The 24,852-nt window shown below is 47.8% G+C and overlaps 11 protein-coding genes across 11 annotated transcripts; 4 read left to right on the forward strand and 7 right to left on the reverse strand.

The window, feature by feature from the left end:
* Positions 1-1,988: 1,988 nt before the first annotated feature.
* Positions 1,989-2,399, reverse strand: BDZ99DRAFT_479598 (uncharacterized protein; the record flags this gene model as incomplete). The annotated part of the gene is made up of 1 exon (XM_033722252.1): positions 1,989-2,399. The coding sequence occupies one exon, from the start codon at positions 2,397-2,399 to the stop codon at positions 1,989-1,991; it is 411 nt and encodes a 136-aa protein (XP_033573296.1).
* Positions 2,400-7,155: 4,756 nt separating this feature from the next.
* Positions 7,156-7,478, forward strand: BDZ99DRAFT_465953 (uncharacterized protein; the record flags this gene model as incomplete). The annotated part of the gene is made up of 1 exon (XM_033720664.1): positions 7,156-7,478. A coding segment is annotated over one exon (275 nt), but the record flags the coding sequence as incomplete, so codon positions are not given.
* Positions 7,479-7,954: 476 nt separating this feature from the next.
* On the reverse strand, positions 7,955-8,780 carry BDZ99DRAFT_93729 (uncharacterized protein). The gene is made up of 2 exons (XM_033729050.1): positions 8,633-8,780; positions 7,955-8,577 (listed from the first exon to the last, which is right to left on the reverse strand). The coding sequence occupies exon 2, from the start codon at positions 8,464-8,466 to the stop codon at positions 8,062-8,064; it is 405 nt and encodes a 134-aa protein (XP_033573298.1). The 5' UTR covers positions 8,467-8,577; positions 8,633-8,780; the 3' UTR covers positions 7,955-8,061.
* Positions 8,781-12,059: 3,279 nt separating this feature from the next.
* On the reverse strand, positions 12,060-12,494 carry BDZ99DRAFT_523791 (uncharacterized protein; the record flags this gene model as incomplete). Its single annotated transcript, XM_033725837.1, has 1 exon — positions 12,060-12,494. The coding sequence occupies one exon, from the start codon at positions 12,492-12,494 to the stop codon at positions 12,060-12,062; it is 435 nt and encodes a 144-aa protein (XP_033573299.1).
* Positions 12,495-13,186: 692 nt separating this feature from the next.
* BDZ99DRAFT_356607 (uncharacterized protein) lies at positions 13,187-13,444 on the reverse strand (the record flags this gene model as incomplete). The annotated part of the gene is made up of 1 exon (XM_033714624.1): positions 13,187-13,444. A coding segment is annotated over one exon (258 nt), but the record flags the coding sequence as incomplete, so codon positions are not given.
* A 390-nt stretch (positions 13,445-13,834) lies between these two features.
* On the forward strand, positions 13,835-14,548 carry BDZ99DRAFT_479601 (uncharacterized protein; the record flags this gene model as incomplete). Its single annotated transcript, XM_033722253.1, has 2 exons — positions 13,835-13,900; positions 14,003-14,548. The coding sequence occupies 2 exons, from the start codon at positions 13,835-13,837 to the stop codon at positions 14,546-14,548; spliced, it is 612 nt and encodes a 203-aa protein (XP_033573301.1).
* Positions 14,549-15,393: 845 nt separating this feature from the next.
* BDZ99DRAFT_465954 (uncharacterized protein) lies at positions 15,394-16,097 on the forward strand. The gene is made up of 3 exons (XM_033720665.1): positions 15,394-15,612; positions 15,658-15,760; positions 15,808-16,097. The coding sequence occupies exons 1-3, from the start codon at positions 15,466-15,468 to the stop codon at positions 15,933-15,935; spliced, it is 378 nt and encodes a 125-aa protein (XP_033573302.1). The 5' UTR covers positions 15,394-15,465; the 3' UTR covers positions 15,936-16,097.
* A 2,266-nt stretch (positions 16,098-18,363) lies between these two features.
* Positions 18,364-19,293, reverse strand: BDZ99DRAFT_479603 (uncharacterized protein; the record flags this gene model as incomplete). Its single annotated transcript, XM_033722254.1, has 3 exons — positions 18,364-18,789; positions 19,048-19,121; positions 19,272-19,293. 3 exons carry the CDS (start codon positions 19,291-19,293, stop codon positions 18,364-18,366), a joined length of 522 nt encoding a protein of 173 aa, XP_033573303.1.
* Positions 19,294-20,429: 1,136 nt separating this feature from the next.
* On the reverse strand, positions 20,430-20,978 carry BDZ99DRAFT_523795 (uncharacterized protein; the record flags this gene model as incomplete). The annotated part of the gene is made up of 3 exons (XM_033725838.1): positions 20,430-20,804; positions 20,852-20,907; positions 20,960-20,978. 3 exons carry the CDS (start codon positions 20,976-20,978, stop codon positions 20,430-20,432), a joined length of 450 nt encoding a protein of 149 aa, XP_033573304.1.
* BDZ99DRAFT_93792 (uncharacterized protein) lies at positions 20,959-21,608 on the forward strand. Its single transcript, XM_033729052.1, has one exon. It carries the CDS (start codon positions 21,278-21,280, stop codon positions 21,509-21,511), a length of 234 nt encoding a protein of 77 aa, XP_033573305.1. The 5' UTR covers positions 20,959-21,277; the 3' UTR covers positions 21,512-21,608.
* BDZ99DRAFT_93791 (uncharacterized protein) lies at positions 21,609-22,252 on the reverse strand. Its single transcript, XM_033729051.1, has one exon. It carries the CDS (start codon positions 22,153-22,155, stop codon positions 21,706-21,708), a length of 450 nt encoding a protein of 149 aa, XP_033573306.1. The 5' UTR covers positions 22,156-22,252; the 3' UTR covers positions 21,609-21,705.
* Positions 22,253-24,852: the final 2,600 nt, after the last annotated feature.

The following is a 24,852-nucleotide window of genomic DNA, read 5'->3' on the forward strand; positions in this document are numbered from 1 at the left end:
TTTTTTAAAACTAATTATATTAAACTTTTATTATTAAATTTAGGTAAAAGCTTCTATAACTTATAAATATAGTATATTTATACTATATACTAAAAGTTTTAAGTTATTTTATTAGAAATCTTTTTATTTAACCTTTAGTAACTTAATATATAATAGATATATTTTAGTGATTTTTTTATATTAGAAATCTTTTTATTTAACCTTTAGTAACTTAATATATAATAGATATATTTTAGTGATTTTTTTATATTCCTAAATACTAAGTATAGTAGTATATAATAGTAAAAATCTAGCTAATTCTATTAGAGCGTTACAATTTAGCAATGTTGTTGGGGTTTTTAAGAAACCGTGCACGAGGTGGTAGCGTGCACGAGCCAGTCGCCACTTCTAAGGTCGCAAAGTGTTGTATGCTTCCGTCAAGAAACTCCCGCATCTTTGGAAATTGCTAATTTGACGGCTATATAGGAACAGCAGAAACATGCATCAGAGGTTCAGCATGCAACGTCGAAATCGCGTGCGCTTCTTCTAGGAAAGATTACATTACAGGAAGCACTCGAGGATGACGATAACACGCTTCTGAGAATAACATACCCCGAGCAACGATTGCGTTTCTTTGTCTATCTCCTCACTTATCGTGATAAAATTAAAGCTATTGTGTCGTGCCACCTAGGCTCTAGCAAAGGGAACATTTGTCGAATGGCAGAACCCTCGGAGTGGATGACGGGCAGCTTCAATGTTTGCATACCAATTTACGCCGACAAATGGGCTCACGACACCAGCAAAAGAGTGCTTATCCGGTTTCCTCTACCCTACAAGACAGGCGACTCAAAATATCTAGGAAATGCGGACGAGAAGCTCCGTTGTGAAGCCGCGGCCTTTATCTGGATCCGGCAGAACTGTCCTTCTGTTCCAATACCATACTTATGGGGTTTTGGTTTCTCCAATGGGCAGAGTGTATGTTTTCGTGGCCTACCTTAAGACAATATGCTAATCTCTTTGTTGAATCTATACAGTTCACCACGCCTGAAAATATGCCCTTTTACACCCGACTAATGTGGTGCTTTTAACAGACCATATTATTGCTACTTAGATACTCCCTCCCATGTCGATACATAGGCCACAGATGTCCCTATCCCCTAGAGACTGGATATCTTGTTATGGAATATATAGAAGAGAAAGATAGGAAGATGCTTTTAGAATCTTGGGAAGAACTACGTCATAACCGCGTCCGAAGGGCCAACCTTTTCAGCGATCTGTCTTGTATTATCCTCTCCTTGACTCAGTTTCCCCTGCCACGTATAGGATCACTGACAATTAATAATCGAGGCATTCTGAGTCTAACAAATCGGTCTTTGACACTTCGACTCTAATACTTAGAAAACGAGGGAATTCCAACCGGCATCGACAGAAACCTCATGTACTCTACCACGGAGTTATACTTACTTGATCTCTTAAGGTGCCACGATAATCGCATACGACATCAACCTAATTCCATCCGCGATGAGTACAACGGTAGAGCGCAGATGGCGGCATTAACAGTTATGCGAGCCATTCATCCCCATTTTATTGCTCGCAATCTTTGCTATAGACCTTTTGTTTTTACCCTTATAGACCTCCACCAGAGTAATATACTTGTCGACGACGATTGGCACATCAAATCTCTTATCGACTTAGAGTGGGCGTGCTCGTTGCCAATTGAAATGCTACACCCTCTGTGGTGGTTAACCAGCCGAGGAGTGGATTAACTAGAAAGAGGCGAGCACCTTGAGGCCTACAGTAAGGTGCATGGAGAGTTCTTGAACTCTTTTAAAGCAGAGGAGAGACTGTTTCCTTCCAAAAATAGTAATATCTTGTATCGCACTACCCGTGGCTTTCGCGTAGTGCAAGTTTCTCGTTCCTCGAAATTTGCCCCACTTCCACCTAACTAGTTAGGTGGCCGCCATCTCAGTGCACCGGCCACCTCAACGAATCATGATAATATACATTCACTATTCTACAGCCCTCCTAGGCCCCCTAGGCACTACAATCCCGTGCGCCTTGTTGTATTCACGTACAGCCTTCCGAGCGGCTACATCCTTAGCCAATTGCTGCCTCTTAATCTTGTTAGATGCCCTCTTTTCTAGCCTCTCCAGCTTGTCACGAGCATCACGTAGCTTAGTCAATTCACTATTCTTCACTGCCTCCCTTCCTTCTTGGGCATACAACACCCCCCCGGTCTGAAGTGACATCCGAGAGTCCTTCTTGTTGTCTTCTCTCTTCCTAGCAGCAGCTGTTTGGCGCTCCAAATCACGATGTGCGGCGTCGCTAGCATGTGCAATTGCCATAGATCCGCGCATGTACTTGTAGTAGTATATCTCATGCATCTCATCATCAGATTCGTCTGCCAGACAGTTGGCCATCTCAGCAAGCATCCTAGCATTGCTTGGTGTCAAAATAGGCGGCGTTGTAGGCACTCCTAATGCTGCTGGTGCAGGTGCAGGTGTTGCCGGTCGGTCAGGTGAAGGAAGCCGTATTTGTGAGATAACAATCTCTGGATTAAATGGAATAAGGCCTGATTTCCTCCATGCGCTCATAATTGTGCCGTGCTTGAATGTCATCATTCTAAAGCGGTGAATTGCTTGTAGAAACTCCATCTTGTTGAAATCTATGCACCCGTTTCTATACGCTCGAGCCACTTCCTTGCCATACCAATGCTTATATGGTTGAAACACCACGACATCGAGCGGCTGGCAGATGTGTGTTGTATGAGGAATTGTAGCAAAAAGGATAATGCAATGCTTGTCGCAGTACTCAATAAATTGCGTTATGAAATGGCTTGTATGGCCATCCAATATCAAAAGCCGATTTTTACCAAGCTGACGCTTCCTGGAAAACAATTCAAAGTGCTTTGCCCACCGGAGAAGCAGCTCATCGTTAATGTATGCAGTGTCGCTCACGCCTACTAAGTAGTTGCCTGGTAGTTCCTCCGTGGTGTTGGTGAGCCATCGCTTTTGGATGGTTTTGCCTGCCAAAAGGGTGAGCGGCGGCAGCACCTCTCCATCGCCAGAGATACATTCACCAACCGTGGCTGATTCGCGGTTGGTATCCTTTGCAGCGGTGATTCGAATGCTCTTGGACGTTGTGATAACCTTCTCCTTCTTGCCTATGCCTAGGCGCACGCCTGTCTCATCATAGTTGTACTGGTCTCTTGGTTGTATGCCATACAGGCCCACGGTATTGTTGTAGTCCTCATACCAACGCGACAGCACTTTTGGGTCCTCCGCTGCCTGCCTTTCAAGGTCCTTAGGATTCTCAGTGCGCAGGTTAAATTCCGGGTGCCGCAGGAGGAAGCGGCGTGTCCAATGCTCGCCGCAGAGGGGGGGGTCGCCTGTGCCGGTATGGCGGCCGGCCAAAATTGAATTGCACTCCCACTCCAATTCTGATGTAGTAGCACGCGTTCCTAATTGATCACGTCGTCTTAGCCAGATCAGAAGGCCCTCTTCCTCATAAGGATACAGCAATAGGTTGTGTGGAATACGTTCATTCCGTGGTGGAAGGCCTCGGGCACGATTTGTGACGCGTGAGTATTTGGCGCCATAATGGGCAGCAGCTTTTCGTAGGGAGGGGAATGTATTGTTGTGGAAGGCTGCCAATGCATCCTGCACGGGCATTTCTTCTTGTTTGTAGGTCAAATCCATGATGTTGATGGAGCAATCACGGTGTCAAATAATCTATGTACAACTGACGCGTTGAGGTGGCCGGTGCACTGAGATGGCGGCCACCTAACTACTCGGGTTGCAGCACTACAACCTAGGGTCAGCAACTCATATGCAGTAACGTATCAGGATAGCATGCTGATACAGGAGGAAGTAACAGGTAGTGCAACAGCAGTGCTGCAGCACGGTATCAGTACTGTATCAGGAAACAGGATGAATCAAGTAACGCGTCAGGAAGAGATACCACGTTATGCCCCCCGGGGCTGGCCCCCCTCCTTCCCCTAGTATATAAACAACGAGCTAGACACCCATAGAAAGCAGAGTTCACATCAATTTCAACCTGTGTTAACTAGTTAGGTGGAAGTGGGGCAAATTTCGAGGAACGAGAAACTTGCACTACGCGAAAGCCACGGGTAATATTATGCGAAACGGTTGGAAAATAGGAAACTTCTGGTATTTTCAGTCTCTGGATAACCCCAAAGGGTTATATTGTATTTTCCTCCAGCATATTTAACTAAGGTTCGAAGAGTCTTATGGTACAGGTACATCATTCGATTATACTGTAGCGCCATATTGGGCTGCGGATGCTGCTGAAGTTAGAGCAGCGAAGGTTCAAGATAAGAAAGTGTACGATGGCCAATTGCGAGCAGCATTTTATTAAACAAGTTATTCAATTCCTTGTTATTCCTGCTTTCTTCCTACGTCAATGTACTACCAACCTTTAATAAGAAGAAAGTGTTTCAATCGTAGTAACGAGGCTCTACTGCTCTTGCCCGTTCCCACTCTTCCCGTCTCCCGTACCTTGGCCACTCTTTGTCCCTTGGTCTCCCTCTGTCCCTTGGTCCTTAGCGTTGGCATGTCGTGCCATTGCGTTGGGTCTATTCTCTCGGGCATTCGTTCCCCAAGATAGCAGCTGCTTAGAAGCGTTTGGATCATTGAGTACTGCCTGGAGGATCTCTCTTGCCGCCTGGTCGTCCATATTGGGACGGCGTGACTGTTGGATTTGACGAGATATCTGCAAAGAGTAAGCCCTGTTCGTGACCTCAAGAAGACAAGGCAGAGACTAGCTCTTACTTGGTAGAACTCGAAGTTGGAGAGGAAGCGGAGAAGGACCAGGGCTTGAGCAATGGGAGGAGCTGAAGAGGTTGGAGTTAAAGAAGTAAAGTGAAAGTGAGGTGGAGCCACACTATATATACACTTTTCTGGTGCTCATGCCATCCTCTAGGCTATTCTCTTTAGATATGGATACCTGCATATTCTGCGGCTGTTTCCAGAATCAATCAGGCAACTAGGCGTAGCTGCGAGGCTGATGTGAATTGGGGAATATGCAGGCAGCTGCAGTTGCGTAAGGAGAGATAGGAGACTGACCTTGCTGCAGGAAAACTTGCAGCCGGAGAGGGCTGTGTCTGCAAGAGCCCTGCACCTAAATTTCAAGACCACACAATGCAGCTCTGGCTTCCGCATGCAGCACGACTACTCGAAGCCCCACCAAAATTGACGTATCGCACCAAAACCGCGCAACCAAGCGCGCATAGTCATTGCGCTTGTCGAGGACACACCAGGGATCGAGGATGCATGATAAGCCTCGAAATCCCTGCTCCCGTCGCCATCCAGCTCGTCGCCCTCCATAGGTAAAGCGCCACCAACACCGTCAGCAAGCAGCCCCGATCGAGCACCCCAAGTCGAAGTCGATAACAAAGGCCGCTCTCACCTTTCAATTTGTCAATAAAGGGGCAATCCCTAATCTGCGTCCCCTACGATTGTGTTGTGGTTGATGACTGCGTCGTTGATAGCTGCGTCGTCGAGCACTGATGTCCTAATTGCTGTTGCAAATGATGCACTTCGCTCTGTAATCGAATGACTTGCTCTTGTAACTGGCGGACGGTTTGCTCCAAGTAATTTGAATATTGGGCTTGGGTTCCCTCAAAGCCCCTAATTCGTTCGCCCATCTCTGAAAGTGATGAACCACAAGGCCGACACATTGCCAAGAAAATATGCCGGTTGAGGGGTTGCTATGCCGCTATCCCGAAAATAGAGGGACCTCGAGGTCCCTCCATTTTCGGGATAGCAGCAACCCCGGAACGCCACCCGCACTCCCGTTCACAACCCAGAGCATTATTATGCTTATCGTCGCCGTCTGCCGTAAGCCATAGCTGATCTACAGCTTAGTTCCCTTAGAGCCACAGCGGGAGGATCTAAATGAGCCATAGGGGGATTATATATATTTAGCCTTCACTGCCGCATCTTTACGCCCTGCTTTGATGATGCCCATGTCACTTGGTTGCCTTGTTTGCCTTACCTTCACCCCTGTTCTCACCGCCCTCCCGCTCCGTTTTCAGGATAAATCACCTGCCTCCTCCCACACCTCCCCCTTCTCCTGCACCTATCTGCAAGACGGAACAGGACGGTGCCCAAAGCTCGGACCGCCTCGACGCTTATATTATTCCCCCAGGTATGCCCTTCCGTCAGTATGCCTTTCCTCATCTAACCATTTTCGCAGCTGCTGGTTTCTAGAATCTTTCAAATCGGAAATATTATATCGGTCAAAGTCTTGATGCATAAGTACTTCACGGAAACGCTCCTCGATTCTACATCAACGTACCGTTTCAAAGAACTCAAGTGGCACGAGTTTCAACTTCTTCACCGCGCCGAGAGGACATTTCTGCCCACAATCGTGTTAAAGCTCTCTTCTATCAGTTGCAGCAAGGCGTCCAATTAGAGGACTGTGAAGATCGTAAAACCTTATTCAGCTGCGCGGAAGAACCCGATTGCGCCTTCGATGTCGTGGAATCATTCAATATAGCTTTTGGAACCCCTTACAACTGCAAGCGCCAGGGGACTAAGTTTGCATACATAGTAGAGCTCGTTCGACGTTTAACAACTCATGCGGGAGTACAAAGTCCCCAGCGGCCGAGCGTTTCTTGAGGTTTCGTGTCGTATATAGATTTCTTCTACTCTTACCCGCTTCAAGAGCTTATTTAGATAGTAATATGTGCTCTAGTATTATATATACTCTTTATCCTCCGCGTTCTTGCTGCCGACCATTTGCAGCGACCCTCTAATCATGATAACAATGCTGAATATATTTGAGAGGTGAATGCGTGGAAGAGCACTGACCGGCGTTGCTTCACACCAAGAACTGCTTCAGCTGGCTACGAACCAAACGGAACGGTTAATGTGCCCCTATAAATCGATGGAGCAAGTCACTCTTCTAATATCGGACGTGGGCTAATACATAATTCAACGATGCGCTTTGTTCCGACTTCATACGCTTTAAGCCCGTGCCTGGATCGCGAATTCTCAGTTCGTAGCAGATATAGCTGGCATTAGCTAAATGAGTTCATAGGCACATTTCCGCCTCCAAGTATATGAACCCTAGCTAACATACTGAACAGATTCAAGGACCAAATGTGGCAAAAGGTTGCTTTAGAGATGCAAGTCCCTTAGAAGTCTGCTGAGAGCATGCACTGGCAGCTGGGCGAGCAAGAAATGAGCGCGCCAACGCCGCCGTCTTCCCGCTCCATCCTTCTGCTACTGGTATACCTTCACCTCCTAGCGGCCGTCCCGCAACGCCGCAAACACAAAGCCCAGCACCCTGGCAACATCATCAGCCGCAACCGCATCCGCCTCATCACCAGCACTCCGATACCGGGCCCGCGCCCCGCTCACGCCGTAACAGCTCTTTCAGTCGCTCTAACGGCTCAAGATCACGATCCAGCCTGCCACCACAACTAGGTCCGCAACTACCAACCCTGCAGCCAGTGTGGCAGCTGGTGAAAAGTGATGAGAACTCTTGTGTATTGCTATGTAGGAGGATGGGTATATATAGGCGTAGAGGCGCCAAGCCAGCTAAGCGAAGGAACCCTGTTGAGCTGAAAGGTGACGCATGCAAGCTGAGGAATAGCGCTAAGGATGCGCTAGTACAGTAGCGTATGGACGGCTGCCACAGTGTCCAAAAGTGATGTAGCATGTAGTAGCGCTAGGACGGCGCCGGTACTAGAGGCGAGGCAGAAGAGGGATCGAGAGAGCGTTGGCTTTGTCGAACCGTATCTTAGAAAGAGGAGGGAGATTGAGAGGTCTGGGCCTGCAGATGTGAAGGGTGGGCCAAGAATCCAGGGGACGAGGAGTCCGGAGAGTACGTCGCAGCGCAGTGGGATGGGGAATATGATGAAAGAGGAAGGTAGAGGCTATAAAGGAGTGATGTGATGCGGTGATTGTCTAGGTCGAGGTTGCTTCGGCATAATATCCCCTCATGGTGAGTTACTCAATTTTTCAAGTTGAAATGAAGCACATCCTTTTATCTTTAAAAAAGCATATATGCATACTTTAATCCCGTAATAGCTTGCCACTCTCGCGTCTCCAAGCACTACCATCCCTTTTGATGATACCCCGGGAGATTGTATAAGTTCGCGCCTTCAATTGCATTCTCCGTCATAGCCTGAAGCTTTGTTTCCGGAGTCTGGAGCCTCGCTCGGACGGACCACGTCGCCTTCCGCTCGACGAGCAGGCCCATTTTCAGGGACTCAGTAAGCTCCGTCTGCAACATGCCACGGCGGGCGGTACGCGGAGACGATGCTTGCGGAGGTATATCCATCGGTTTATATCCCTCAAGCCGCATCTCAAGGCCGCTATCTTCTTGGGGGGAGTTGCTAGTAGATAGGCCGTTCGGTGTTTCAGTAGTATTCGATTGCGCATTATCGTGGTGTAATAGTTTGGTAAGTAGAGAAGGGCGTGTGAAATTTGGCGATGTGCTGGCCCTTTCGAACTTCATCTCGCCGGATGGACCGCTCTATCATCTTCCCACTGATCGTCATCGTCCTCAATTGCGCTCGAATCCACTTCACTGCTCCGAATTGCCCCCCTTGTTGTTGAGCATATCATCCTAGGGGTGTCTATTAGCGTTATACTGATACAGCCTTGTTGTTTTCACGTATCACCTGCAAGGATATCTGGGGCCCATCTTGTACTAGGGACGGAGCGGGAGTGCTTCCATTCCCTAGAGGGTTATAAGATAGTGGACGCGAGTACGCGCAATCCATGTTTGGGTTTAAAGGATGCAAATGTCGGCCTGCAAGAAGGCAGTAGGTGAGGACTGCTGTAAGGCAACAAGTTGAAAGGGCCCGCATTCGCTTGATATATAACTAGCTCCCTGCTTGCTGATCTAGCTAGAACCAATATCAAAACAAAGCATGTTCACACAGACCGACTGGTTGACAGGGGAGAATACATTGCCTAATTGGCGTCTGCATGCCCTGGCTAGCTCGGCAGGCCTTGGCATGCCTTTAAAGACCCTTGTAAATGCACCTCCACGATTCTCTTCAATTATTTGTTTTGTGCACGCCACCACGCCGCTATACCTTTTTGCAAATGTCTTAGTTCGGGTTGGCCGCCCGCAAATCTGACTGCTCGGCCAGATGTGCACAAACAAGGTGCACACCCACAAGTGTCGTCCAAGCTCTTTCGTGAACGCGCCATCCCCCGCCGCATATCGATACGAGCGGTTGAGGTCCTCTACTACATCCAGCACGTTCAGCGGTGTCATCTCGGACCGAGCAACCGGGTAGTAATACACGCGCATGGAGGAAGATGAGGGCTATTGTTCAGCGATAGGCCGCGACGCCGCTCCAGCACCCGGTAAGCAGGCTAATCCAAATTGGTTGGAAGACTTCTTCCAATGTCTTGGCAGAACTCTGCAAGGAAATAACAAGCACAGCGCCATATTGCATTCCCTTGTACCCTGCTACATGATACTTGCAGCTCGGATACGTTCCTTCGCTTCCGATGCAACTTGTCATGCCTTTGTTAGATGGAGATTAAGCACCTCCGCCGCCACGTACAGTTCAGGGAATCGGATTGAGATTTTGCTGATAGAGAAGAGACTATTACTTTCCTTACTACATGCGGGCGTCGAGAGAGAGGATGCGGGCGGGACGGATGTGGATGAGGGCGTCATTCTGCACGGCTTGGGGCGGTAGACCTTACGATGACAGAATCAAATAACGGTACGGTGGAGCATACGAGAAGGCGACGTACGTGTGGTGCCGCGGGTCGTGATGTACTGGCAGAGGCAGGCTTGGCAAGTCAGAGCTCTATTCCCCCTTCCAGAACCTCGGACTATGCCCTGCTCGACACTTCAAAATCCTAGCCAAAAGAAACCCTGAACCCGTATTATCAACCGCGTTATCATCATCCTAAGTGGAAAGGCACTATTCTGACAAGTGATGGCATTACTCGCAGCACCTTCGGATCCATCGACCAGCTATTTAAGTCGGCAATCTGGTTTTGGAAAACCGGCGTCAACCTTGCGCATCCAGCCTCCGTGTCCCAGTAATGGCAAGCTTCATTGGGGAAAGGCCAATTGATACAGATGTGCCCGATGAAGGCCCCCGGCCTGAACTCGGTGGGATGGTCATAGAGATACTGTCGGAGTCCTGGCCTACGCGAGTCAGAATGATCCAGCTTGTGGCTTGACCGGAAAGCTTACCAAGGAATAAGATCTATAAGGATGTACGCGACGACCAGGTTGGGACCGTCTGTCCATTGGCGTCTGTAAACCCCTGTATGGAGTCGCCGTCTACCTCTTCCCGGCCAAAGATTTGTAGCTGATCCCACTCATTCGCCAGAGGCACCTGTTTGGGCATGTAAGAGACGGGCAGTATTGATGGCTCGATGTCGCCGTGCAAAAAATAGTGGGAGCCGTTCTGGCTTGAATCTCGACTGTTCCCTTGGTTAGTACCATGAAGCGCGACCCCTTTCCACTAGATTCCTTGTACCTTTGCTCCCGGGACGAGCTGTCGTATAACGATGCAACTAGGTATTGAGATGTTTCCATTTATAAATCGTTGTCTGAGCTTCCTCCATCACTTTGCTGATTTTGAGACGAGTCCTGTGATTAGTCGTGTTCTCTATTCTTGCATGCAGAGAAACCAACCATAAAAATCTTGGACATTGCTTTGGCAGAGTGGCGCGCAAATCCATTCCTTAATACTTCTTATGCAAACTGGAGCGCTGCTGCTCTGTTCGACGCCATGGCTAGTGGAGTGAGTAGGGACTTAACGTCGTGGAGGTCTCTCTCTAGTCTTTTAACATGCTCTCAAAGCTGTGTTATTGTCTTTCCGTCCGCCATATCGTACAAACACCGGAGGTTCTTCGCTTGACAAGTGTTACATCTTGGTCGCACTCCGTCGCACTGCGAGCAGATGTTAGCATTATTCAGCCTGGCAGCAGCACTTTCATACAATTCGTACCTTTGATTTCCGTTTCCTACAGCTTTCACACGCTATCGAGGTTATCTTTCCTCTTGGTGTTCGAAGCGCGTAGGTCCCAGATATCGGAGAGACTAGCTGGGTTGTCTTCGAACTCCCTAATGAGTCTTGCTTTGGCGCCAGGGGTGTCGCCATGAGGTCGGATCAAGGAAGCAGAAGGGTGAGAAGACGATAGAGTCGGCTAGGGAAGGACTGGAGTGCTGCTACAAGGAAATAAGGATGGTGGAAATGGGTAAGTGAAGAAAGCTTGCTATGACGGGGCTTAATTACATGGCCCAGCGGCCGCTTAGCTGGTGATAGGATGTAGGAACTCTTCGGCAGATAAACAAAGGTTAATAATGCAAGGGATTTTGGAGCGGGTCGCGAATCTGCAGGAGTGTGATGAGGGCTTGTATATAGGTCGGCAGGAAGGGGTCTACGCCACCTTACACTTTGGGACCGGGGGCCGTTCCCTGCTTATACGAGGGCTGCGGAGATCTAATCCGGGTACATCATGGCAAACTCTATTCCGCTCCATAGCTGCACGCTAGAACGCCACTGCCTTCAAGATGCCCGTGGGGCAGAATGCCACCCGGAAGCAAGACTCGAAGCCACATCGCGCCTTATTGTCGTATCTTGGTTCAGATGGCTATCTGAATAACAGCTTGCAGCAGGGCATACCACGGGGACCACATCGTTGTTGTTCAGATGGCCATGGCCTATCAGTCCCTCCCGTTCAACTTTATCGCTAGCAGACCCACATTCTCAGGCGTTGCGTTCTAGCATAATGGCAAATACGGGAAGAGGGGCTACGGAAGGGCAGCCTTGATTGCTAACATATGCCACGCTCAATTGGAGGCCACTAGACTCCATTAATCGTAGCTCGAGCGCCGTTAAAGCCCATCGCAAGAGTATGGTCGCTTGCATCTCTCCGTCATTCTTGGACTGTTGCCTATAAAGGCAAACGTGTATACATAATTTACAGGATTACACACTTTATGTTCTTCTCACTCCCCTTTCCCCGTGAACCGCGTTGGTTTTGAGGGTATCTGCCTGCGCCACAATTACCATCTCTTCGAGTGTCCCTGTCCCATTTGTCTGCCTGCCACAACTTATGGCCCTAGCCAAAAGGCTGTGGGCGTTGTCGCCTCAGCTGCCGGACGACATCGTAGAATACCTTCTCAACATTCACGCACTTCTTGGCGGAAGCCTCTACAAAGTCGCATACCAGCTCGCGAGCGAGTGCGCTGCCTTCCTGCGTCGAGACTTCGCGTTCTGTCACCCTGTCGCACTTGTTACCCACTAGCATGACTGGTGCGGAGCCGAAAGCAGAGCCATTTGAGGATGCGCTCAGCGGCGAGCCGGGGTATGTTGGTGATCCAGATATCGATAACTCCTTAACCCGCTGAATTTGGTGGTGGAAATTTTGGATTCGTGCAAAGGACGACCGAGACGAGATGCTATAGACCAGCACAAAGCCCTCGCCGTCCCGTATCCACTGGTCTCTCAGCGCAATGTATTCTTCTTGGCCTGCGGTGTCAAGCACTTCCAGCATGCATAACTGGGAATCAATCTGCACTTACTTGCGGTACAAGTCCTCGATGGTTAGGTCGTATGTTTCGACGAAGTGGTTTAGGCATAGCTGGAAATACAGTCAGCGGTTGGCATTTGGCAGGCGTGGAGGGGACCCACCTGGATGGTCAAAGCTGTCTTCCCGACGCCACCGTCCCCGAGCGCCACGAGCTTGTACAAAGTCATTTTCCCCGCCATGATAGAGAGGTTGTGGGAAAGATGCGAACCGGAGGTTTGGGATGGGCGATCGGAGTCGCTGTGACTGAAGGCAAACGCGCATCCTCAGCCTTGCCGGGCGTAACTAGCTCTATATGTCACCAAGTCGGTCTTCTCCGTGCCAGTGCACGCCTGTAATGACCATGAACCGCGCCTTTATGCATATGCATGCGATGTGCTCATGACCCTCTCCGCCGTCGGAGCTTCGGAGAGGTCTGCGAGTGAATTAGAGTGCCCTCGTAGCAGTGAATACCTCCCGCCTCCTAGCCCTTTACGCAAATTGTTGCGGACATCAACACCAGCGCCTTCATCGTGAACGATTTCGTGATGGTGGTACTCTGCCACATTCTTTACGCCCGCATCTGTCATCTTCTTGAGCAGAGGCCCCTCTTCCGGCCTTCATACTCCCACAGGTATATGGATGGCTGACCGTCCGTCGACGAGCTCGCCGACAGTATGCATGCCTAGCTCGCCGACAGTCTGCATGCCTAGCTCGCCGACAGTATGCATGCCTAGCTCGCCGACAGTCTGCATGCCTAGCTCGCCGACAGTCTGCATGCCTAGCTCGCCGACAGTCTGCATGCCTAGCTCGCCGACAGTCTGCATGCCTAGCTCGCCGACAGTCTGCATGCCTAGCTTGCCGACAGTCTGCATGCCTAGCTTGCCGACAGTCTGCATGCCTAGCTTGCCGACAGTCTGCATGCCTAGCTGGCCGACAGTCTGCAGGCGTCGGCAAGCCTTGGCATGGCTTGCAGTCAAGCTAACGATCCTTGTAAATCACCTATGCACCTCCACGATTCTCTTCAAGCAGTAATTTTGTGCTGTTCCCTTTTTGCGAACCACCACTCGTTTGCGAAAGAGGGATAGAGTCTTATCGTCTCAGGCAGGCCGCCAATCAGGCCATGGATTCTTCCCCGCCAAAATGGCTCAATCGGTTACGTGAACTCATGCTTCGTTTTGATACTGATTTCAATTGGAATCTCAGCTTGTTTGGGAGCCCTGCGTTATATCAAGCATATGCGGGCTCCTTCAGCTCGTTGACTTACTATTATCGGCCCTCGCCTTTTGCCTTCCTGCAGTTCGACATTTGCGTCCTCAAACCCAATCATGGATCGCGCGTATTCGCATCCACCTCATGGCATTCTAGGGAATCAACTCTTGGGTCATAGCGAGGTAAAGTCGAATCCGCCACTCGAGAAAGACGGACCCAACCGTCGCAGGTAGTATGTGAAAATAACAAGGTTGTATACGTATAATGCTAATAAACATTCTAAGATAATACGTTACGGTTCAACAACGAGGTCATTTGGAGCCAATGTAAAGAGGATTCCGATGGGAAGTGCAATTGAGGATGAGTGGGAAGATGAAGGCAGCAATGTGCCACCTGGCGTAATGACGTTGGAAAGGTGCAACACGTCGCCAATGTTCACACGCCCTTCTCTACTTACCAAACTATTTCACGACCACGGCGCGCAACTAATGCAGAACCCGTCCTTACAGTCAACTCCTAAACCACCAAATGGCCCGTTCACTAGCCACTTCCCCCAGGAAGATAGCAGCCTCGTGCGACCTCATGTTTTCCGACCGATGGCTACCTCAACTGTACACTCGCGTGCAACATCTCCACACACTACTCGCCGTAACATGTTAGAGACGGAGTTACCCGAGACGCTGCGTTGGAATCTGCTCCGGGAGCGGGAAGAGAAAAAAGCTACAATCAACGTTGTGAAGAAGCGACTCCAGACTGCAGAACTAGCGGTACCGAGGACGAGAAATGAAATCGAAGGCGATCTCCAGGATTATTATCAGAAGGGATGGTAGTAATCAGAGCTAGCAGAGTGGAAAGCAAGACAAATGGAAGGAAGAAGCAGCTCGATGAAGTGTCGAAGAGACTGAGACTTACTTGATGAAAGTTGAGTGTAGAAGAGAGAGTGTATAGGCGTAGGGCAGGGCCTCTATATACCCCAACTTGCCAACGAATTGCTCCGGATTACTTTGCTGGATCACCACGCCAGCCCCGGATCACCACGCAGTCTCGACGACACGTCGGATCACAGGTTCGCTGCCAGATCACAAGGAGAGCCTCATCAGATCACTGTCGCAATGCCTATTGGCTATGGCGACGTCAATTGCTTATCGGCACGAGCAGGACAACGCTCGTGTAACCTTGTGACCTCCTATCACGACCCTTCTCTTTCCCTCCTCTTCCGATTCCTTCTTGGAAACGTGCTCGCACGCTCGCGAAGTCCTTGTCAGCTAATGGAAACCTCCCTCAGCTATCACGACCTCCTCTCGATGCATCACCGCCTCGTCGCCGCCCTCCGAATGCCTATCTCACGGCCTCACATGCCCGAGGAAGCCTCAGCTTGTGATGCCGATGGCAGCAGTATGACTGTGCCGAAGATAAGATGCCCGACAACGTGTAGGCAGGGCGATTTGAAGGCAAATAGGGTTTGGAAGGGGAGGAGGCGTTCCTACTATAGATCTAGTTCAATTGGAGGCCGCATGGGCCTCACCTACGTGTATATAGCCTAGCCAGATTCCTACATAGAATCGATATCTATTGTCCTCCGAATTGTTTATCACGTGACCAGAATTGATTGGCGGGCACGTGACGGGCTCGAAAACTTGCCGAGCCACCCATCCCCGCAATTTCTATCGTGAGAATTTTGATCTCCGTGCCACGCTATCGCTACTATCTACTAAATCACTCCTCATCTTATTCTCGCAATTCCGACATGGCGGATCTCTATCTGTTTCTCGAGCTAGTGGAGCTCCTAAAAAATACGGAGCGCCGTGGCTGGGTCATCCGCGGCGTTCCAAACCCTGAGAGTGTCTGCGACCACATGTACCACATGGCACTTATGTGCCGAGCAGTTCCTGGAGTTAGTTACGGCATGCCGCTAACTTTTCCTACTAACATTTAATAGTTCGATGAAGAGACGCGGACGAAAGCGGAATATATGGCGTTGGTTCACGACATGGGAGAAGCATTAGTTGGGGATATCGCTCCTTCCGATGGAATCAGTGCAGGTATGTAACCCTTGTCCCCTTAACGGATTCTATCTGATATTTAAAAGAGGAGAAATACACTCGAGAAGAAATGGCCCTTAAGTTCCTCGCGTGCACCATCACTCAGGTTGCAGCACTACAACCTAGGATCAACAACTTATATGCCAGAAAGCTACTCTCCGAACATCAGCTGTAGAGAACCCAGCTGAAATCTCAGCTGTGGAGAACCGAGCTGAAGCCTCAGCTGTGCAGGGCTCATCTGAACTTACTAGCGCGCCACCCTGGGGGTGGCCCCCTTCCTTCCCCTAGTATATATACAACTAGCTAGACGTCTATAGAAATCAGAGTTCACATCAATTTAACCTGAGTCTATCCGTGGTACGAATTCAGACTTCGCCGACATGATATTGAAGCTGTGGTATGAATACAATGAAGGGAAGACCCGAGCTGCCTTACTGGTGAAGCAAGTCGACAAGCTGGAATGTATGCAACAAGCTGTAGTATACATGGAACGGACTGGTCACAACATGGATAATTTCATGCAGTTGAAGGAGAAGATTACTCTAACGGAACTTATTCCTCTGCGTAACACCTGCTTACAGAAGTATGAAGAGTTGAAAGCAAGATAACAAGCAGATATTAATGTCGTGTTTGTTATCGGTACATCCCATCAATCATTTCCCTAATCTAGCTAATGCATCCTTAGGAGGGCCTGGCGTCGGGAAGGGAACACAGTGCGCCCTACTTGCCAAGGAGTTCAATTTCTATTACATATCAGTGGGTGATTTGTTGCGAGAGGAAGCAAGGAGCTCGACGTCTCCTTTTCGGGACTTTATCCCGGAAAGTATACAGAAATTAGTTTTGCTCCCAGCTTAACTAACCACGCAGCTCTTGAAAAAGGAAATGGACAAAGCGCAAATGGAAGGAAAAAGCAGATTTCTGTTAGACGGATTTCCAAGAAATATAGAGCAGGCGGCGGACTTTAAGCTAAAGGTACTCGCTTAATTACTCTTCTATTAAACTTCGACTAACTTATAGCTTAGATCTGCAATTGTTTCTTTATACTCTCCTTGGACTGCTTGGAAATAGATATAAAAGAACGTCTTAGACACCGATCCGACTTATTAGATAGAATAGATAACAATCCTAAATCTATTATACGGAGACTTGCGACCTTTAAGGAAAACAACGCGCCGATCCTACAATACTTGCAATTATATAGACCAGTATCTCCTGTAAGTAGGCACTCTCGGCAGTGGAATATTACTAATTACTTATAGATTAACTGTCGCGGCTTAATTAAAAATGTTTATAACTCTATCCGCACAATTATTTAAGATAATCTCCAGATGCCAAAATAAGTATAATATAGCTGCTTTTTAGCAGCCGAAGTCTTGCTCTTTCGCTTACCTTTCGAATTTCTCGTTGTTTAGGTCGAACGCTAGAGAGCATAGAGAAAAATCCACACTTTTTTTGTTCATCTAATTATATTAAGTATAAGCCGGTTTAAACTAAAGTAATTCTAAGCTCTCTTTAGTGCCTTTAAACTCCCGGGGAACTTCTCTAGAGAAATATAGATAAGATAGAAGAATATTGCTAATATACACGCTGTTACTAATAAGGGTAGCCGCCTTATCGGGGTGTCGCCATTTATAGCGCTGAATTCTGTAAGTTGTGGAATAAGAATGGACTAGCGCGCAGACTTACTTTATTTAGGTGTAGAACCCAATACTGCAATCTCCAAATATCCCTTTCTTTTATATATAACAAGATAAGAACTACTGTAAATACTATAATCCAAGCTGTCTTTTAGGTTTTTTGCATAGCCTTTTAAAGGTTTCTTAGATATAACACCTCTAGGTTAGCAATAAATCGTTCCAGCTTCCGGTCTAGCTGGTATTGCAGTGCTAGAGGAGCAGGAACCGTGTTAAAGAGTGACGAGCGATGGTCTAGAACTCTGGACATTCCAAGCATCTTAACCTTACTTACCTCCTAGCCCTTTATAAGCAGACAATGCGCAGCCTATAATCTTAACATATCCCATATTAAACCATCCTAGAAAATGTTAGCGTTTTAAAGACACCGTAAGAAATAATAATCACCTCCAAATACTTCTTTACTTCTGTGAAGATCTAATTAACCTATAAATTACTATTTCCCACTTATTGCAGATAGAAGCGTGTATGTTCGTTAATATATATGTCCAAAGAACCTGGCGTCCGTAAAGCAAAGGGAGTAGACTGCATGTGCTCCTAACTCCGATCTTTTTTATAGTACAGACGGGTTTAATCAGGGGAGTTGGCTTTAAATTCACAGCACGTTGCTTAAAGAACGGGTCCCTGCTAATCATGCCGAAGAAGAACAGGCCTTGGGGTGGATGTAAACGTGAGCTGCTCCCAAGCAAGCTTCTGCTCATATTCGGTGTTTTTCCCTTATTAACTTAGCTTAAAAGATAACCGTGGGAAAGATGACTTACATTTAGCAAAAACCGGCTGGTTAGCATATCGAACACGAATGCAAACCTGAAATGGAATGTTGGACCTCGCGCAGGACTGGCATATTCTATTTTCGCTATATTTGCACTGGAGCTGTTAGTATCAGCGGGTTGATCGATGCATAAAAGCTTATACCGCTTTTTTCAATTTCCAGCAGCGGATGCAGGCCTTCGGTTCCCTTTGGGTTAAAGGGGGAGTGACATAAGCTGTTTGTATAGGCGCAGGTATCAGATGGGGCGCAGCATTACTCGGGCTGGGGTTCGCACTTCCATCAAAGAGTATCGTGTTCTGGAAGAGAGGACCGTTCCCAAAGACGTCGAAGCCCTGATCCAGGACGGCGTTATTGACTGTGTTACCCGAGTTCGACGCCGTAGAAAGACCTTCAATATGGTTGTTGACCTGAAAAGGCCAATTGAATAGGTCGATCTGGGGGTTCTGTAGGCTGTTCCACGGATCGGATACAAAGTTCTCCGTGAAGGTTTCGCCATTATTCGTTGGCCATAAAACGGACAGAAGTTCTGTGTACGCTCTATCGCTAATAGCATGACGTCGTTGCTAAGTTCGTAGTGTTCGTAGTGTTTCCTCCATTCCCGCAGTTGCTAGCTGTTGTAGCAACGTTGCTCTTCGAATCGCGGCAAGGAAACCCCGCCTTATGGAAATATGATAATCCATTCCGAAAAAGTCAGGTGACTCGGTTATTCCTCTGGAATCTCTGTGTAGACGTGGCCTCGATGATAAGAATAGACTCGGCCCAAGTGCCTACACAAAGCAGGTGGTCCGCCGTCTTGTCGGGTTCAATCGATATTGACGTACTCCGATCGGTTGATAGTGGGCTGAGGAAAAGAATATGCCAATCTTGTTGCCTTGCCAAGGGTTCAAAATTGGACCTATGATCTAGTGTCCATTCAGCTTAGCGCAGGTAGTTACGTAACCAACTGCGAGCTTCACGACCTCCAGCTTTGAAGCTCCAAGCGTACTACAGCCCTGCCCCAATCCCCAGCGCCGAGTTTAAAAGCAATATATTGCTTTGCTCTCACTTGCGCGAGACGATGGAATCATCTCTCCCTAGGTAATCCCGTGTGTCCCTTCAATTTATATGGGTACTAATGCGACTCAGCGCGCAGCTCTACTTCAATCCCCATTTCCCCACCATCGAAGCATTCCGCGACTCCCTTCGCTCAATGGTCTCGTGGACATGCGCAGTGGACGCTTTGTAAATAATGCACTGCTCATCCAGGTTCTGGTCCAGACGGAACTGAGCCTGAAGGTTGGATCAGAGAAGGGCTCTCTGCAGCATGGGATACGACGGCGTAATCTGGCAGAGTTGATGCTTAGGTTCCGCCGCTATAATCTTTCCTTCAAGTGCGAATCTAAGGAGCATTGGGCAAAATAAATGCGACTCATTTAATGATTGTCCTTAGTCTCGTTCTTGTACACTCTTGAGATTATGCGCACCTTCACGTCCTCATCCTGGCTAATCTATGCTCTGGACCTCACCACGAGCGCCCAAGTCAAAGCCTTTACCAACACTAGAAGGACGTGAAAGTCAGGAGAGTAAGTCGCTCAAAGCATCGATTGCCTGTACCTTTAGGAACGCTCTGCCTCTTGGACAGCGTTTGTCTCACGAGACCACTCCGAGGACCTGTAACGTACGCTTTGTTGAGGAGATTTCGAGGTGAAAAGAGTCAAGACCGGCTCCCCTATTACCCCTACAGCAGCTCCTGCTTACAAACGACAGCGCATCTTCATACTTGCAATCATTCGATCCGCCCTGGGTTGATGTTGAAAAATAGTTTCTGTTATGAGTTTCGTACAGACTCCATCCTGCCTTGGAAATGGTATTCCAGTAATTAGTGCGGCGGTATTCATCAAGGAGGTTATGTAATTGCGAGATAACGATACTAATCACTTTAATGGTCCCCCGTACCAACGCTACAAGCCTTCCCAACCGTCCGCCCACCCCAACCAACTTCCTCCCCGACCCACGCCACCGCTCGGGTACCAACAACGTCAATCAGGTTATTGTCCTCCCGCTCTCACGATCCTCCCGTTCGCACAATCCATTCTTTCGCACGATTCTCTCGTACACACGATCCTCCCGCTCTCACGATCCTCCCGCTCTCACGATCCTCCCGCTCTCACAATTCTCCCGCTCTCACGAACCTCCCGTTCGCACAATTCTCCCGTTCACACGGTTAGTCAGCCATAGCTGCTTCGATAATGCTGTCATCTAAACAATTGAATTTCTCCAAATCGGCCCTTTCCAATACGACATCAGCACACACGTAGCCCTGGTGTTCGTGCCATTCATTCCTCCGACGAAGAAAGGGAAGAATCTTCTTAGTCGCTGAAGAGAGCAGTAAGATCCAGACCGCTATTTCGTCGTCTTGAAGTGTATAGGTGAAAATGTCCTGTGATGCTCCCCAGATAATAATATCGTCGGCTTGGACGATGTGACATTTGAGCCTCTCAATGTAACGGTCCATGGCGAGTATATTTAGCGGAGGATCATACGCGGGTGGTCGGTGGACGGGGAAATGCATCGTGGATCGTAACGTAATATGGGCTTGCTGTTGGAGTCAGGTAGTTGATTGTAAGTACGCATCCGGCGACTCACCTTGAATTTCCGGGTTGTTTGGACTGATAAAGGCGTATACCATGTCTGGTCTTGAGCTGTTGCCTTTATATAATGTGCCTGCTGTCGCGTGGCATAAGCTATGCTAACCTGAAAAGCGTTTCGACATGGTGAGTGCAGTATACTCCCCATTTAGAATGAACTAACATCTCGAATCATCCATCAGCGAGAATAGGAGGTAGGATCTAGTGTTGAAAAGCCATCCTCGTCGCAATTTGGAGTAGCCTACCCTTTCCCTCACCGATGTAGGTTCGAGAAGCTGAGTCGGTAGTGTGCATGGATCGGGTGCCTATCTGTGGTTCAAGAGGCGTGTTGACGTTATACCAGTCCAGCCTCCTAAGCTTGCGACCGTCGTGCCTCCATCGTTGCATTCCCTTCCTTAAATTTTGCTCCTGACAACTTAGCACAATGTGTGATTATACTCAAGTTCACTACAAATGCTCCCACCTCCGCTACACCGTACGCGCTTGGTGCACGAAGTATCAAGAGACGCACAAACGCTGTCCAGCCAATGTCGTTGCAATGAGGGTCTTCGAGATGCAGCAAAGGTACGCCGATGGTCAAGTTAGCGACTATGCTCAGGCATTGTGCATCACGAGCGAGGAGTTGAACAAGCTAACGGGTTCCTTTCCCTTCACATAGCAGGCTTAGCCAGAGGACAACGCGCCGACGGTAAAGGGAGGTAGATGAATTTTTTTCCTAAGTCCAAGGACACTCCTCGTCTGAATCTCATCCGCCAAGTTTAGAAGCCTCCCGACCTCACCCATCCTCCCGTGACCGCCACGTAGTGAAATACCGTAAGACCCCAAAGCCCCGACGCAATTGCGCGTACGATGCTACGAAGGCAAAGTTAAGTGCGACCATGATAATAATATCTCATGCAGCGAATACGCAGCCACAACTGCCAGCCAAAGGAACGATGAGAGAAACCAGAAGAATAGCCGGTGCCTAATATCCACTGACCAACGTTTAGTCAAAGCCCGGCATGCCACTCCCTCTCCAAATATCAGAGATTTTAAATATCCGGCTCTTAAAACCGTACCCAACTGGAACAGAGAAAGTAGGTACCAAAAAATTACGGGTCGGTGAAGATCGGGCGAACGCGACCTTAATACGCACGAATAAAACCGCGAGAGTCTTGGGGAGAAAAATGAGTTTCTTTTGGCGGAATAGAAATCCATTGGAACCAACTGGGCTCGATCGTCGTTTGCCACTGATAACCCACTGGCGTTTGGACCTGCTGTTCTAGAACGGCGGTTGCTTGCTGGTTCCCTCCAAAATGCCATATATCCATATTTTCAATTAGTAGCGTTGTGATCGTCTCCGTCTCGTGCCCTTCAGCAATTAGATTAGAAAACATATAAGGTGCCAGGCTCGTAAGGGTTACTGTTGGCACAAATATTAATTAAATTTTCTCTATTCTCTGCTGGAGCCGCGCGACAGTAGCAGCAAGTTGTCTCCAAACTTAAGCACCCGCTTCGAACGGCTTGTTGAATCCACCTCGATGATGCTGCGTACGTAGGTGCGGTGCAGCGGCCCAACTCCCGAATATACTAGGGCCATAACAGCCCTATAGGGAGAATCATGTGTTCACGCCTGCTGAGCAAAGAACCAGACGAGCTGATTATCTCGGTTTAGCCGCGCGCAGCCGTCGGCTGCCCCTTCTGGTGGTGGTAGTGGTAGTAATAATGCGAGTCTTGGCGGGCCGTTCCTCCTCCTTCTCTTCCTCGTCCGTGTTAGAAACGCGCCGCCGTAGTCTTCGTCGGTGCAGTCAGACGGGGTAACGGCTTCCATGAGTGTTTGCAGCCTCTCCAGCTCAACCTTGCGTTTCTTAACCAGCTCGGGCGGGGTGCGGCCTATTGGCCATTCGGCAGCAGCTTCCGCGCCGTACTTCACCTTTCTAACTGCCTGGGCTGTAGAAAGCAGCGCATTTAGCTTTAAAGTGAGTTCGGCAGCAAATGCAACGTTGTCTCTTCTCTTATAGATTGGGGTGGACGGCAGAGAACAGAGGCGGGTGCCGTGCGTGGCAACAATATCGAGGAGATTCTGCGGTTTACACTTATATTAATGGCCTGCGATGCAACTAGAGCGAGTCGCTAAGTAAAAGGTGCAGACTTACAACTCTTATTTTTCTATTTTTGCAGCGGTTGCTAGCGTCAGGCGCGGTGTGCAGCCATGGTTATAGTTATAGTTATAGTTATAGCCTTAAGCGGCCTCCTCTATAAACGACACGGAAGTTGGGGCGAGGCGCCTTTAAATTGAAAACAGGTCTACAGTCAGCACGGTGCGTAGTAGGGCAAGCGCTCGCACGTGATTTCATCCATGCGGCGAAGCGCCAGGTTAGGATTTAAGCGAGTAGGGGAAATTAATTTTCTACGGACTCGAGATGTCTACGGATCAGTGTATGTATATTATTAGTTGTAGCTTCTTTTTCTAGCCACTATATGCCAGCAAGCCAGACTTATCCTTACACCGGCCTATTATTATTACTATTAGTAAGTTTTCTATTAGTCGCCTAGTATCCAGCACGTATATATATAATATATAACCAGATCTAACAGGTGGAGTTAACTATCTAGCACGCCAGGAACATTGCCAGGGTGCTAGTGCGGATAAGGATGTGGATAGTAGCTCTATTAGATATATTTAGCAGGTTTAGAGACTTTGTTAAGGTTCCCTCTAGTATTAAGGGATAAGAAAACTAAAGGATAATAGAAAAGGTGCTGCAACTGCCACTAGTTAGAAATAGGCGGCTAGTTTAAGATAGAGTGCATGTTCCTAGCAGTTAATATTAATAAAGGATATAGTTAGCTAAGCATTTAAGTTAGCCGCGTTTGCAGCACGGCGTTCTTATTCTCCAGCTCCTTAATTCTCTGCGTAAGCTTAGTAAGCGCGCCCTGGGTTAATAAAAGCTCTGTAATCCGGCGCTCTAGGAACTTAATATAGTTACTAGATTCCTTATACCTTTACTCCTAGGACAAGCTATTATATAATAATATAACTAGGTTTTAGGATATTTCTATTTATAAATTGTTATCTAAGCTTCCTCTATTGCTTTGCTAATTTTAAGACAAGTTCTAGATAGTAATTAGTTGTATTCTCTTTTCTTATATATAGAAAAACCAACTATAGAAGTCTTAGATATTGCTTTAGCAGAGTAGCGCGCAAATCTATTCCTTAACACTTTTTATACAAGCTAGAGCGCTGCTGCTTTATTTAATGCTATAGCTAGTGGAATAAGTAGGGACTTAATATTATAGAGGTTTCTTTCTAGTCTTCTAGTATACCTTTAAAGCTATATTATTGTTTTTCCGTCCGCTATATTATATAAACACGGGAGCATCTTTGCTTAATAAGTATTATATCTTAGTTATACTCTATTGCACTGCAAGCAGATATTAGTATTATTTAGCCTGGCAGCAGCACTTTTATATAATTTATACCTTTAATTTCTATTTCCTATAGCTTTTACACGCTATTAAGGTTATCTTTCCTTTTAGTATTTAAAGCGCGTAGGTTCTAGATATTAGAGAGACTAGCTAGGTTATTTTTAAACTTTCTAATAAGCCGACTATACCTTGCTTTAGCGCCAGGGATAATACTATAAGGTTAGATTAAGGAAGTAGAAAGGTAAGAAAATAATAGAGTCTAGAAGGACTAAAGTGCTGCTATAAGGAAATAAGGATAGTAGAAATAGGTAAGTAAAGAAAGCTTGCTATAACAGAGCTTAATTATATAGCCCAGCGGCCGCTTAGCTAGTAATAGGATGTAGGAACTCTTCGGCAGATAAATAAAGGTTAATAATATAAGGGATTTTAGAGCGGGTTGCAAATCTATAGAAGTATAATAAGGGCCTTTTTATATATAGGTTAGCAGTAAGGGGTCTACGCTACCTTATACTTTAGAACTAGGGGCTATTCCCTGCTAATATAAGGGCTGCGGAGATCTAATCCGGGTATATTATAGCAAACTCTATTCCGCTC

The sequence above is a fragment of the Mytilinidion resinicola genome (genome assembly GCF_010093595.1).
Source record: "Mytilinidion resinicola strain CBS 304.34 unplaced genomic scaffold BDZ99scaffold_16, whole genome shotgun sequence".
NCBI classification, from domain to species: domain Eukaryota; kingdom Fungi; phylum Ascomycota; class Dothideomycetes; order Mytilinidiales; family Mytilinidiaceae; genus Mytilinidion; species Mytilinidion resinicola.